This window comes from Lactuca serriola, chromosome 9 (assembly GCF_051521515.1).
Source record: "Lactuca serriola cultivar US96UC23 chromosome 9, Lser_US96UC23_V15, whole genome shotgun sequence".
In the NCBI taxonomy this organism is placed as follows: Eukaryota; Viridiplantae; Streptophyta; class Magnoliopsida; order Asterales; family Asteraceae; genus Lactuca; species Lactuca serriola.
In genome coordinates this window covers 209,269,151-209,285,759 of record NC_136416.1, presented here as the reverse complement: position 1 = coordinate 209,285,759, position 16,609 = coordinate 209,269,151, and the positions used below count along the sequence as shown (strand labels likewise).

Below are 16,609 nucleotides of genomic sequence, written 5' to 3'. Positions count from 1 at the left end.
CAATCCATAACTCCAATTGGGTTTTCTTTCCCTGTAAAACTCAATGACTTGCAAGTTAGAAATTTTTTGTACTTGCATCCATTTCTTTCGACCACGTCGTCATGGTTTATCCTCTTAATCACTGGCATATCAGCTTAACCAACGGTCCCACTGTAGTTCCCTCCGTCCAACTGACCTCCATTCACTTCGGGCTCTTCAACTTGTATTGAAAGTTCTTCCTGATTCTGTCGAATCAGGCGTCTAGTTTCTTCCATCTGACGATCCAACATCGTTTGAATCATCAATTGTACTCCAGCCATTGTTATCGGCTCAGGTGTTGCTGCTGCAACAACTACTTGTTCGATCACAGGTGGTTGGTTCCTGTTTTCGTTCACGTTTCCAACTCCACTTCTTGTTCTTTCCATTTTTGATCTATACACCGAATAAGGTGAATTTATATCTCTATTTTGATAGACATTTAAATCATCTTTATCACTCCGAAACGTTTACATGCTAGTTCTAATGTCGTAGCCATACGCTTAGAATCCTAAACACATAATGTTTCCAGATCCGGTCGGCAACAGACCATAGATCCGAACAACAATTCCATATATAACTAACATATAGCATTTAGCACATAAAAGCATTTTAGGTATCTTTCCTAAAATATACTAGTGCTCATGCCTAAAATATTGCAAACACTCATCTCAAAATCTTCACTTAGCATTCTAAATTTAAGTCTAGAAATAAATCCATATTCCTAGTTCGCTTAAACTAATGCTCTGATACCAACTGTGACATCCTCATTTTCACAGCCAGAAAAGACCGATTTGTTTATGCTTTGTTTTATAAAATCAGAGTAATCTTTTGATTAAAAGAGTTGCGGAATTTGTTCCCAAAACAAAATATGATAAGAATTTATCGAAGCATTTCTTTAAAGAAATGTATTTTTATTAAATAACAAAATCTCGGGATGTCATGTTCCGATAAAGACCAAAAGCATAAACAATATAAAATACACCTTACAACAGTTATTTATAACTACTGATCTATAATCCAAAATCTATCGTCAAGTCCACAAACTTATACTCTTGTGCCATTACATGTAATGCAAAGAAAACTGAGTGGGTCAGGCTTGGGAGCCTGGTGAGCATATAGGGTTTTCAACCCACAATAAATAATTATTATCTTTAATCATTAAACAATCAACCCAATTACCCATACCCATTATCTTCTTCATTTCTTAAGGATTTACCCTAAGAATCGATCATCCTTCACTCGTTCATTCCTAAGTATTGGCCTAAGGAATTGACACAAAGTCCATCACTGCCAAGGTCCTCAAATTACAACTGGTAAACACTTAGTTCAACCTACTTAATGAACCCCTAGTCCAAACACTCCTAGTGAAACACTCAATTCAAAGCATTTGGTGAACACTTAGATTCTAAAATACCTAATGAACACACTCAGTTCAACAACACCAAGTGAACACATCTAGTTCAAAAATACCTAATGAACACATTGATTTCAAAATACCAAACGAATACATAGAGTTCGAAAATACCTAATGAACACATTGAGTTCAAAACACCAAGTGAACACATAGAGTTCAAGATTAACTAGAACAAACCTGTTAACTTTTTCATTGAATTGTCTAGAACAGTCTGTGGTCACCATCTCTATTCCACTAGTTAACTAGAACATCAATATCATCAAAACTTCTTAACATTTCGTCTCATATCAACTATTTCATCTAACCATGTTCTACCCAACATATATGTAGATGCAAACACATATATAGTTTATATTATATATAAAAAAACTGTATAAAACATTCATTCAATATTCGTCTCAAGTAAACAAACAATGTATAAACACATAGCACGTATTTCATAGCAAATACTTCGTATTTATGTGTTAGAAGAAAGTAGCAACACACTCACACCAAACATATACTTAATACATTCAAACAATACTTATATTAAAATCGTGTTTATGAAAGGGACTATACACTCACACCAAACATATACTTAATACATTCAAATAATACTTGTATTAAAATCGTGTTTATGAAAGGGACTATACACTCACTTGATCAGAAGATGATCGGGCAGCACTACAGCTCTAAGAGTAGTATTTCTTCGGTGAAACCGGGAGATCTTCACAAAAACCGGGCTTCTCGTGGATAGAGTTTCGGCTCGGAAACTTTACTTCTCGGGATCTACGGGGCTTTGGGACTTGCTTCGGGTCTCAGGAAGATACCGGGGGTTTCGAGGGTATAAATTTCACGCAAAACGATGAAATACGGGAGAGAGAGAAGAAATGGGCAACCAAATTTGGCTGCCCAAATGATCTATTTATAGGGTTGGAGTCAGGTCGCGAACGTAGTGCGTTCCTTCTGGGAATGCAGGGCGTTCCCCGAACGCAGCGCGTAGGAGCGGGGTTCCGATCCTATTCCTTATCCGTTGATTCAGCATCGACGTGGCCACTCCAAAGCCAAGTATTGAACGCACGTCGTTCCCTAATTGAAAGCGGTGCGTTCCCCCTTTGGGATGCGTGCCTCGAACTTCAGAAAATCATAACTTTCATATACGATCTTCGTTTTCGACGTTCTTTATATCCACGCATAGGTGAGATTATGCTCTAACTCTTGTTTAGGCTCCGTCGGCTAATTTTGAATTTAAATTTTATTATATTACTTTTAGTAGGCCGGGACAAGAAAACTCCGTTAGGAATTCATAACTCCTTCATCTGACGTCCGTTTTCGCCTGTCTTTTTACCGTTGGACTACTATCGACGAGATCTTCGATTCTCGTTTATATTGTTTCGGCCAAATATCACTCTATCTCAATTTCGAGATTTGGGATGCATACTGCTAGGCTAAAACTTAGGAAATTCATAACTTCCTTGTACGAAGTCAGATTTAGATGTTATGCTTACGCACGCTCTCGGTTTAACGTATTCCACGACTTTCATTTAGATCGCTAAGTTCAAATATCACTCTAACGTAAATTCACTATTTACGTCGCGCTGTGTCGTGCCGGTTCTGTCGTGAAACTTCGACAGGTCATAACTTCTTCGTTATAACTCGGATTTCGGCGTTCTTTATATGTACGGAATCCTTGTAACATATACTACAACTTATTTAAGATTACTCCTTCTAAATAATATTCTATCAAAAAGTCATTTTTGACGCTCATTGTTTCTAAATTGACTAGCCCGGATCTACGAGCGTTACAGACCTAGCCTAAGGATTTTCATCGGGGTGACAACACATGCTTCGGGGGTTCCTCAGCAATTCATGTCAAATAAGGCAACCATGTGGGGGATGGAGTACTGCTGGTGAGCACACAGTTCAAATAAACACCTACAGGTTGCGAGCCGGCTAGCGTTCCATTGGACTGTCTAGAATAGTCCGTGGTCGTCATCTATACTCCGCTAGATGACTGGATCATCAATAACATTTATAACGAGGCCTCTCATTATTTTATTTTGTCACACAAAAACTATTACATCTACCCGTGTTTTACCCAACACATTTTGTAGATATAAAATACATATACAGTTTAAATCATTTAGAACATGTATAAAATCGTTCATCCAACATAGATAGCAAGTATACAGATAATATGCACACACAACACGTAATTTATATAAAATACTTCATATCTATGTGTAAGTTGAAAGTAACTATGCACTCACCTGGTAAGGTGGTGACTCGGTACTCAGACAACACTTCGTTATCTCAAAACAATTTTCCCTTGACAAAACCTAGTATCAATACCACTATGGTTTAGTCTAATGTTAACCGCGACTAATTAATAGTCTAACTATTATTACTATTATATAAGCACGACATAATAATTTTCACCCACTATATACAGACGAGGCCAGACATGGACCATCGGAGGGCAGGATCATTTTGGCATATAAGCACTTCTGAATCCAGCAACCCAAGCGACCCTCCAAACCGGATCCCCCGTACCGCGAGTGGTTAAAAAGATATTATAACGACATTATATAACCAATAATAATAGCCTAATTAAATATTCTAAGGACCTAACAATATTACTATAATTATTTAAAAGCTATATTAAAAAATTCATAGGCGTAGCTCACTTACAGCGGGTTTTAAAGAAAACTGGGCTTCGCTTGGAGCAGTGTTTCTAAACCGAAAAGACCCTTTTTCTCGGGACTCCGGGAGCCTCGGGGCTTCCTTCGAGTGCTAGGGGGTCACCTAGGGTTTAGGGGGGTTAGGATAGTCTAGAGAGAGAAAGAGATTTGGTGCATTTTCCTCGGAACCCTTCGCACCTATTTATAGGGTCAGCAGTTTCGGACTACGGTGCGCGTTCAGCAGCACTACGCTGGGCATAGTTCGGATGAGGATGCTAGCTGCGTCCAACTGTCTCGCACTTCGGAACCGGATAAGACCGAAGTACGTTGGGCGTACTCAGAATCGGACGCGGGGCATAGCGAGGGGCTATGTGTTATGATCCGAAGCGAGCTTTGTCATCAGTATCGGACGGCTGTGGCACTGCCACGTCACCAACTTCGCACCATGTTCGTAAATTTGAGTTCCAACTTTAAAAATTCGTATCTTTCGCATACGAGCTCCGTCTTCAACGTTCTTTATCTCCACGCGTAGGCGGGGACATAGTCTACAACTTTCATTTAGACTTCATCGGCGAATTTTGACTTTATTTTAAAAGTTATATTATTAACAGGTCGGGACAGGATTGATCCGTTAAAATCTCATAACTTATTCATCCAACGTCCGTTTTCGTCCGTCTTTTTATTGTTACACTACTATTAACGAGATCTTCGATTCTCATTTAGGTTGTGTCGGCTAAAAACCACTCGGCCTAATACTCAAACTTCGGGCTGTACACCGCTAAGCCGAAACTTCGAAAAATCGTAACTTCTTCATACGAAGTCAGATTTGGGCGTTCTTTTTATGGATGCTCTCGGTTTAACATATTCTATGAATTTTGTTTAGATCGCTAAGACCAAAAGTCGCTCTATCGTAAATTCACTATTTACGCTTCCCGGTATCGTGTCGGTTCCGTCGCGAAACTTCGACAGATCATAACTTCTTCGTTATAACTCGGATTTCGGCGTTCTTTATATCCCCAGAATCCTTGTTTCAACCACTACAAGTTTATGTAAATTTATCGGGCTTATCTTACACTTTAATTTTGACGCTCATTGTCTCTAGATTGACTAGCCCGGATATGTGGGTGTTACAAAATGATATATTTATTAAAAGCTAATTAATAGAATGAATGTGTTTGATAAATTTATGTAAATTATAATAATGAAATATATTAAGAATATATATTTGAGGATAAAAAATAAGGTAGAAAATAAAGTATACTTTGAAAACGAAACGTTATTTATGTTATTTTTTATCTCTATATATATTAAAGCAGAAACCAAATTACATCACCTAAAACAATCTGGCCCCTTCAATGTTTTTCATTGATTATTTTAAACCACTGGATCAATTTTGCTGATGTCATCGTAACAAAAGGGAACTACAAATACGCCTTTGTTACCGTCTATAACCATTTTCCCTCCAAAATAGGGATTGCTCACTTCCTCTTTCTCTCTCTGATGAAGATAATATCAAGTGTCGATGATCTCTCCAATTTCTATCCATGTTCTTTCTCCTCAATAGCCGATGATCTCTCCAATTTCTGCCCATGTTCTTCTCCATCAATGCATTTCCTGCATCGTGTTTGTTACCAACAACTTGAAATTGAGATTCACTACCAAATATTATTCCCATTGCGCTTTTCTTCTTATCAAGGTATTTGAATTTTTATGAATCTGCAACTAGTTTTCCATTTTGATTATTCTAACGTAAATTTTGATTTGAATCACTCTTATTTGGGTTTTAGGTTTATATTATGCGTATCCGATTTATGCTTCTATCTATGGTTTTTTAGTAATCAAATTGAAATGGTATTGATCCGTTCTGGATTTGGCTGCGATTAACGAAATCAAACATGTTGTTGGATGTGAAGCAAGGTGTAAACAAAGATGGGAAGACAGTTCTCTCGGGTGAAAATTCTTAAAAAGGTACCATTTCGATAGACAAAATGGTTAAAATTCTTTAAAAAAAGTTAATTTGAAGATTGCTAAATAACTTGTATCATTTCAGATATTAACCCTTTGATATAGAGCTCCATAAGTCCTTTTGGGTGTTACTCATTATTCAAAAGTTGTTAACATGTGGTCTGTTGGCTACATATTTGGTACTCATTTTTTCTGAATTAATTAATTTCGTTATGTATTAAGTCAAGAAAACATTTATGTGTTCTTCAAATTTGAAGATAACAGTACCCATCCAATGACATTGTTACCACCTACGCATATTATGATTATACTTTTGGATTCATCCATCATTGCAATCTTACTGATTTGGAGGTAGTAATTTTGATCTCTACTACCAAACTTTCTTATAATTCGTCAATATTTAGGATCTTTACCTCAATTAAAAGAAAATTTGTTTGGAATTATTGATTAGTTATGTTTTGCAACATGATAAAATTATATTTCAACTATTTTTTAAAAGTATATACACATTATATCATCCTACTTTGCAAATCTATAATAGGATCCCAATATTTGACTTTACCGGTTAGACTTTGGCCAAAAAGTTACTTTTTCATCCCTTAATCTTTGTCTTAAGCCACTGAGTTTGTTATTCCACAAACAAGATTTTATAACAATAATTTTTTTAATTGTTCGTAATAAACTATGTTGACAAAGTCTATTATTGTCAATTTGTTTTAAGTTTAAATAACAAACTATGTTTACCAAGTCGATTATTGTCAATTTGTTTTAAGTTTAAAGACAATCTCCTTAATCTTTAGCTTAACTCACTGAGTTTGTTATTCCACAAACAAGATTTTATAACAATAATTTTTTTTTATTCGTAACAAACTATATTGATCAAGTCTATTATTATCAATTTGTTTTAAACTTAAATAACAAACTATGTTGACCAAGTCTATTATTGTCAATTTGTTTTAAGTTTAAAGGTAATTTCCTTATGCCCAATGGTATAATTGTCAATACGAGTATATACTCTACAAATTTTAATTTCTTTCATGAATCTTATATTCTTATTTATGCAGATTATCATTCCAATTATACCGTCAATCATATACATTTTCCAAAATAATTATATGTATATTTATCATGTTTCAATACATTGAATTGGACATTTATGATTAAATCGTTTAATAAGAAAATATTATCTTTTAAATCTTTTCAAATTCATGTACCCTTATCAATTTCAAATCCGGTCATTTAATTATATATTATTAATTATGGATGTAAATTATATATTTTTTATAACTATTTTAACTTAATATAATATCAGGACTCATGTTTTCCGATTATACCATTTTCCATATTTTGTTATGATATATAGATATAGATATCTTATAAAATCACGGTTTACCATTCTATATATCCTTATTAACCCTATATAATATTACGTATCATACAAATCACGAAAAAAATTGTTTCTTCAACCTCTCAATCACGAAAAAAATTGTTTCTTTAACCTCTCTTTACACTTGTTGCTGCCTACTTCCATCATCCATCATCCATAACAGGTTTCATTATCCTCTGCAATGTTTGTTTTTGTTGTTATATTATGAATCATGTATGGAATGATGTTTTGAATATGTTTATCATGTATGCAAACTGCTTTATTTTTTCCTTTCTTTCGTGTTAAAATATTAAATAATTCTAACTCTTCTTAATTCACATTCTGTCATCGAACTTCCTTTGTCGAATGTTATTTGATTTCCATCTTTATTGAATTGAAAACTATTTTTTTTGTGAAGGTGTGGTTTACAGTTTTTCCTTCATTAAAACAACAATCATGACAGCAACAATCGTTGTCAAGGTGCATAAAACCAACATGCTGGAATATATTGATGTATTAGACAACATTGTTTACAAATAATATGGACCATTTATGTTACAATCTCCTAAATGAACATGTATTCAATATGGTCTGTCACATGGATCATACTATAATTTCACTTTCAATATTGTATCATATTATCATTAATAACAATTATATTCAACTATTTTTAAAAGTAAATACACATTATATCATCCTACTTTGCAAATCCGCAATAGAATCCCAATATTTGACTTTACCACTAAGACTTTGACCTAAAAGTTACTTCTTCATGCCTTAATCTTTGGCTTAAGCCACTGAGTTTTTTATTCCACAAACAATATTTTATAACAATAATTTTTTATTATTGTTCGTAACAAACTATGTTGACCAAGTCTATTATTGTCAATTTGTTTTAAGTTTAAAGGTAATCTCCTTAATCTTTGGCTTAAGTCACTGAGTTTGTTATTCCACAAACAAGATTTTATAACAATAATTTTTTATTATTGTTCGTAACAAACTATGTTGATCAAATCTATTATTGTCAATTTGTTTTAAGTTTAAATAACAAACTATGTTGACCAAGTCTATTATTTTCAATTTATTTTAAGTTTAAAAGTAATCTCTTTTTAATCTTTGGCTTAAGCCACTGAGTTTGTTATTCCACAAACAAGTTTATATAACAATAATTTTTTTTTATTGTTTCTAACAAACTATGTTGACCAAGTCTATTATTATCAATTTCTTTTAAGTTTAAATAACAAACTATGTTTACCAAGTCTATTATTGTCAATTTGTTTTAAGTTTAATGATAATTTCCTTATGACCAAGGGTATAATTGTCAACACGAGCACATACTCTACAAATTTTAATTTCTTTCATGAATCTTATATTCTTATTTATGCAGATTATAATTCCAATTATACCATCAATCATAAACACTTTCCAAAATAATTATATATATATATATATATATATATATATATATATATATATATCATGTTTCAATATATAGAATGCAAACATTTATGATTAAATCGTTTAATAAGTAAATATTATCTTTAAATTTTTTCAAAATCATGTACCCTTATCAATTTAGAAATAATCATTTAATTTAATCTTATTAAAAAGGATTTAATTCATCTATTTTTGATATATATTTTTATTTAATATAAAATCACGACACATGTTTTCTAATTATATCTCTATATTTGTTACGAGGACTGTTATAGATGTTTCAATAACTCTATTTGCTACAGGTGTTGGCAAAATTGTTATTTCCATATGTTCAGCAAATGGATATTGCTTAGTTTTTAATTTATTACCATATCATATTAAACAAACCTCACAATTGCAGATGTGTTCATTAAAATTAATAAGATATAAGTTTTTTTAGATTGTTATACTAATTATTTTAAATTAATATATACTTTTATTTTAGTATTTGATATATGTTATGTATGTTAGGATATTTAATATAATTATGCCCTATAAAACATAATATAATTTTAAGATCCATTTATAGGTTAAAATCTATGTAATACACATGTTGATACATAAATGAGCAAAAATAACAATGTACTTTGAAAATATGTTGCTATAAATAACATAAATTTTTCATGTTACTATTTTTTGTTAATAATTTTTTTTTATAGTTTTTAGAGCTCAATAAAATTATATATTTCGGGACATAACCCTAAAATAACAATCAAAATTATATTGGTTTTGTTCATAACCCTAAAATAACAAAATATATTTTGAAATTAAAAAAAACAAATAATATTTAAATAACAAATTCCAAAGACGTTTGGATGTTTTTTATGCGTTCCTAACGCGAGTTATAATCTAGTTTTATATTTAAAGAAAAAAAAAATAGATCAAAGATTGTCTTAAAATAAAAAGAAAAATATTCTAAACAGAAAAGACTAAATAAACTCGTTTTTATTGAAATTGGTATATATAAAATAGATTACTTTCATAATTATTATATTATATTAAATTCTAATCTGATACAGTATAATATTAAAAAAAATCAACAATTTAAATTATTATGGTTTGGGACCAATTTGTTAAAACAGTATGACGCGGTAAAATCGTGGGCAGTTTTACATTCTTCCGTGACACGCGGCGGTCCGTGGTTGGATCAGGAAAATATTTGCAAGACCATGACTCAACATATATGAAGGCATGGGACCAGAAATAATCCACCTCCCCCGTATTTCTCATTGTTTAGGGTCATTTACCCAAACTACCCCTGGTAATGCCTAAAAATTACTTACCACTGTGGTGTATTATTATTATTATTATTATTATTATTATGCCCATCTCCAACAAATTATATTTTGTGTATTTGAACAAAAATAAATAAAATATCAAATGACACTTTTATAATGGAAAATTCTTATGTGTTTTGTCAAATATTTATTATAAATATTCTAACATGGAAAGTACAAATTATAATGTCTTAAAGGAATGAAAGTGCTATCAAAACTTCTACTAAAACTTTATTTATGAATTGTTTTATATACTTATGGTTAAAATAAGCATTTTAAAATCATATATTTCACATTTCGTATATAGAAACTGATTTGTACACAACAAATTTTTATCGTACATAATAATTTATATTTTAATGAGTTGTACAATACACAGATTATACAATCATTTAAAACATAAATTACAACAAATTTTTATCGTACACAATAATTTATATTTTGATGACTTATACAATATACAGATTATACAATCATTTAAAACATAAAATTATTATATGTGACAAAAAAATATTATCTACTAATCACTCCCTTTTATATTTCTCAAATACGAGCGGTTAATAACTTTATTACTAATCTTTGGTGTTGTTTTTGGATTTTAGTATAATATAATAATTAATTTGTAAATATATTTCAAGACAAGGGCATATTTGTCATAAATAAGTTATATTTTCCTTGGTCCTTTTAATAGATCTTCAGCCGTTAAAGGTGCAAAAAGTTAGAAGGGTTTGTTACTACAAAATTTCTATATAACAAACTCATGGATGAAATTTTCAAAAGTTTTGTAGAAAATCATGTGTAGAAATAGAAATCATATATAAAATCCCTACTTTTTTGGTTTAATTTCTGATGATTTATGATCCCTTCAAGAATCAACTCTTGAGGGGTAATTTTTAATTTTTAATGTTTTTTCTGCTCAATCTTTTGTATTTTTCACACAATTTCATTTTGTGTGTGTGTCTGTTCCGCTCTCCAGCTTTTATGGCGTGAGGCCATACAAGTAAGCCGGTGTGTACACTAAACATTCATACTCTATGTGTATTAGTGTATACAATATTTCTTCATCTTTGCATGCTTCACCAAACTCATAAAAATTCCCCAGAAATTGAAAAGGAGACGATGGTGATGATGATGATGAAATGGGATTTGTTTTTTCTGTCCGCCTAATTAAAACCCAACTCTTCAATCGGAATTTTTGATTGTTTCAAGGCCGACCCAGATGAAGAAAATCGGTAATTTCATGTGGGTTTTCGATTCAAGTGTTCATTGATCGGATTGTTGTGAATTTTGAGCTTGTCTTGTCGTTTTATTGTTCAAAATTCCTTCAGTTCTCTGTTTTTGTTTTTGTTGTTGTACAATTCTGTTCCTGTGTGTTATTTATTGAAGATGGTTGAGCGAATTGAGATCACTAATGAGAATATCAAGGATGATGACGAGCTTGAATTGTTGTTGGGTGAGATCCCTCATGCAACATCATCACTTACCCATCATCATCATCAGCAGCAGCATCATCTTCCATCACATGTCAATGATAATGGGTATGAGCCTGTTCTATCTCAGACCATTAACGGAATGATGTATGGTATGTATGATGATGACCCATCATGTAGTTACAAGCAGAATCCATGTATTTTCCCTGCTACTGCCACTTCTCTTCAATCTAATGGCTCCTTTTCGAGTTTTTTCTCCAAAGATGATCCCACCCCCAAACCTCATCTGATGTTTAGAACTTACAGTTCGATACTCCCCTATTTCGGGAAGAAATTTGATGACAATTTGTTTAGCGAATCAGGTAATCAAGGAGAGGATTTAGTTCGTGATCCGAATGTAGGAACTAATCGAATCAATTTCAGCAAACCCTTTTCCGATTATGCTGTAAATCAATCTCATTCTTCCCGGAATCCCATGTTCGCGACTGAATTCAGTCCTTTTTTCGGGTATCAACATATTCCGCCTCCTCGAGCTGAGAATTTGTTCGCTCAATCGCATTTCAATCGGAATGTGTTAAATCTTCGATACCCTGTAGCTTACCAAAGGGCAATTCCGTCTTTAGATTTACCTCTTTCGAATGGTTTATACACCGCATCACAAAACGAAGATAGTTTAATCATCCATGGTGAAACTGTAAATCATGTGAGAAACTCCAACAAAGTAATTGGGGGTTTTAGAGGACAACACAAGAAGTGTTCTTTACATGAAAAGAGGTCGTCACATGTGGAATCAAATCACTCCCAATTTCCAATGGCAAATCGGTCATTTCCCACACCTTTAAGATGTAAAACATTGGCAGATGCTCGAGGGTACATATATATGTTTTCTAAAGACCAAAATGGGTGTCGTTATATTCAAAGTGTTTTTGATGAAGGAGATCAAGAACATGTACAAATGGTGTTTGATGAAATTGTTGGGCATGTAGCTGAGCTTATGGTGAATCCATTTGGGAATTACCTTATGCAGAAGCTTCTTGAAGTTTGTAATGAAGAACAAAGAATGTTTATTTTAATGGAGGTCACTCGTGAACCAAGGGAACTTGTTCAAATCTCTTTGAACACTCATGGGTAACTTTCCTTATCTTTATATAACTTTATTAACTTCAATTAAACACTTCTTTAATGTTAAAAAAAAAAAATCGGTTTTTGTTACAGGACAAGGGTGGTGCAGAAGCTTATAGAGACACTAAAGACAAGAAAACAAATTAAGGTGGTTATTTCTGCACTTGAACCAGGGTTTCTTGCTCTTATTAAGGATCTTAATGGAAACCATGTGATTCAGCGATGTTTGCAGTGTCTCAGCAATGAAGATAACAAGGTTTGTGCTTCATATTGAATCTTCTTTAGCATATGATAACATTTTTAATCAAAATCTTGCGTATTTTAATTGAGTTCATGATCTTTGTAAGATCTTGTTTATACATACAAATGTGGCATCATGTTACTTTATGAAACAGAAAGAAGGGAAATTGTGGTTAAAAGTATAGAAATTGCAACTAAAATTGGCCTATATTCGTGTTGGGTGACAGTTCATTTTTGAAGCTGCTGCAAAGTTCTGTGTTGACATTGCGACACATCAACATGGGTGTTGTGTATTGCAAAGATGCATTAATCACTCAATTGGAAAACATCAAGAAAGCTTAGTTCTTGAAATTTCTTCAAACGGGTTTCTTCTAGCTCAAGATGCATTTGGGTAAGCTACATTATTAAAAAAAAAAAAAAGATTTGCTTTTTTTAATTACATAAAACATTTCAAATCTCTATAATCTTTAAATTCCTATTTTTTTTTATTGCAGAAACTATGTTGTACAATCTATATTGGAGTTAAAAATCCCATCCGCGGTATCGATGTTGACTAGTCAATTCGAGGGCAATTACGTCCATCTTGCGACACAAAAATTTAGTAGCCATGTTGTTGAAAAATGTTTATCGGTGCTCGATGACCGGGCCCGGTCATCGATCATCCGTGAACTGCTTTCCGCTACTCATTTTGAACAACTGCTGCAAGACCCGCATGCTAATTATGTTGTGCAAACCGCTCTTCGTGTTGCTGAGGTGGGCCTCACTCTCTTTTTCTAGTCGAAATATAAATAATAATAGGAAAAAAAATAAAAATATGAAGCTATAATAAAGAAACTTGTCACCACCTGACATTTATTATGGTGACATTGTGATTTACCTTTCTCATGTTGGCTGTAGTCTGATGCATCTAAGGTTTTCCCGTTGTAGTCTGATGCACCTAGGGTTTTCCCTATGTTGGTTGGGGCAAGGGGTATGGTATACCTTTTGTTACTATAGAAAACTATATAGATTGCAATTTTTGTACCTAAATATTGTTGTATTTTGCAATTTTGGTCCCAATAGGTTTTTTCTTGCAATTTAGGTTATTTTTAGGGGTTCTTTTTAACTTTTTGCTCCATGGTCCAAGTAAAGTGACTATATTTAGGCAATGAGCGTAGTTGTTTTTTGCAATTTTGGTGCCAAATATAAAAACGTTACAAAAACCTTTATGAAGAACCAAAATTGCAAGATTAAACTTGTTGGGATCAAAATTTCAAAAATCGTATACACCTAGGGGCCAAAAATGAAAATAACATGATTTTTTTTTCTAACAGGGCTCGCTTCATAATTTGTTGGTGAAAGCGATTGAGTCACACAAAGCAATATCAAGAAACAGCCCGTATTCGAAGCGGATTTTCTCACACAAGCTTTTGAAGAAGTGACTATTTGTCATAATGTTGTTGTTTCCTGTGTTCACTACAAGTTTCATCTCTTTATTCACATAAATTATCTTGAAGGACCAAATTTGAAAATTTGACAGTGCTTATGTGTTCAATAACCCGATTTGGTTTTTCGTTTTGGTGTCATTGGTTTTGGTTTATTGCAATTGTCATAGAAACATAGGGAAAACATTTAAGGCTTTCGGTTGGTTAAAGTCGTTTTTTCTATTGGTGTTGTTTATGTAATTTCCGAGATATTTAAAGGTTCAATGTATGTTTTAGTTATTTCTTGTTTGTTTTATTTGAGCTTCAGACTTTCTCGCATTGTATTAAGGGGTTGTATCATGTATTCTATGCTACAACTCATCAATGAATGCATGGGGGTTTTTTAGTAACAAGAAAAACCGTTGTCGTGAATGTAGTTTGGGCTTGTTTGAAATATTGGAAACAAGAGGGGGCAAATTGTTAAGAGAAATGAAGTTATGTACCAAATTATAAACTGAGTTTAAGCTTGGAGCAAGGTTGTTTTTTTTTAATCTTTTTTGTAGGGGTGAAAGTTGGTATTTTGTAAAAGTTGAAAACTAAAGTTCAATTTTAGCAATAATGACATTTAGAATTATTAAAAGAAATTAAATGATCCGGTGTCACTATTCATGCATATAAAGTGGTTTGGTAACGTATCCTAAGGACCATCATACAAAATATAAATAGTCCACATTAATAGACTTGGTGTCTATATATATAGTTAACGAGAAATCAAATATACAAAATATAAATAGTCGACATTAATAGACTTGGTGTCTATATATAGTTAACGAGAAATCAAATATCCGTTGCAGGGAGTGGTCTTAAGTTTATTGCAGGGAGTGGTCTTAAGTTTACCACAGTCCACATAGACGTCATCTAAGATTTATCATACTTCTTCAAAATTTTGTCATATACTGTGGACGGGTTATCATTTTTGTCATATTAAAAAAATTGAAAAAAAAACAAAATAGATAAATACATTGTGATGGTCGGTCAAAAAGTCAAATGAGGAAATAGGGGGGAGAGAATGCTCGGTAACTTATTGTCGAAAGAGTTATCATTTTTACCATGTTAAGATCATGGCGCAGTGTGTCAGATGTCAACTAGGCAATGTCGAGTGGTTGTCGAAACCACTCCCACCTGCCTAATAGACTTGGTGTCTATAGTTTAAGAGCAATCAAATATTGTATCTTCTTAAACACTTAAGATTATAACCATTGTCATATTTAATAAAATTCATAAATTTTTATTACATTTGTTATCATCTAAAAATGATAGGATGACGGATAAGAATAAAAAGTAGAATGATTTTCTAATTTTTTATGGTTAAAACACAACTAATGAATTGATATCAAGCAATGTAATCTCGCGGGTTTTAAATAATGAATAACAATTATAGCAACATAATTTCATAATATGTAATAAAATGTCAATAACTTGTAATATAGTTTCCCTATGTAACACTATTACCAATTTTAAATATAATTCAAGACTTTAGTCAGCAAATATCTCTACACTAATAAAAAAGTAGTCCTTTTGCTAAGTGTCATAATATTAAAACTCCTAATTAATATGATGCCACTTGTCATTCTATTAATTCTCCATTTTAAATTCATTAAACCTCCTAATTAATGTGATGTTATTTGTCAATCTATTTATTCTTTATTTTAAATTTTAAATTTTATATTATTGTTTTCATTAGTTCACAAATAAAAAGAGTCTAATATATATGATAAATTAATTACACATATTTATTTGAATCAATAATTATAATTTTACATAACTAATAAAAAATCTCTTAATTAATAATGTATTTAAAATTTTATATAAAATAATTGATTAATAATTTTGAATTTTTTACTATGAATATTTAATCAAACCACGGGTTATAAACTAGTACTTTAATAATTTGGTAACACTTTTATCTATCAATACATAACAACGCATTTTCTTAATTGGGTGGATATTATTACAAATGATGTCAAATACCATATTTTTAGTTAATTTGAAAATGTTAATGTATTGTATTTTCTCTTGTTAGAAACATATAAAAAGGGATATAAATATATCATACGACATCATTCCTATATCCATATTATTAGATGTCATTTTACTTGTATGATATTCATTTGAAACATGCATTACAGCTCAAAACTCTTTCTAACAAAAAAATTAATTAATCAGTTCAATTCAAGA

The 16,609-nt window shown here is 32.0% G+C and overlaps 1 protein-coding gene across 1 annotated transcript; it reads left to right on the top strand.

The window, feature by feature from the left end:
• Positions 1–10,980: 10,980 nt before the first annotated feature.
• Positions 10,981–14,727, top strand: LOC145077126 (putative pumilio homolog 8, chloroplastic). The gene is made up of 5 exons (XM_079022900.1): positions 10,981–12,734; positions 12,822–12,984; positions 13,196–13,359; positions 13,463–13,721; positions 14,282–14,727. Exons 1-5 carry the CDS (start codon positions 11,563–11,565, stop codon positions 14,387–14,389), a joined length of 1,866 nt encoding a protein of 621 aa, XP_078879026.1. The 5' UTR covers positions 10,981–11,562; the 3' UTR covers positions 14,390–14,727.
• The last annotated feature ends 1,882 nt before the right edge of the window (positions 14,728–16,609 follow it).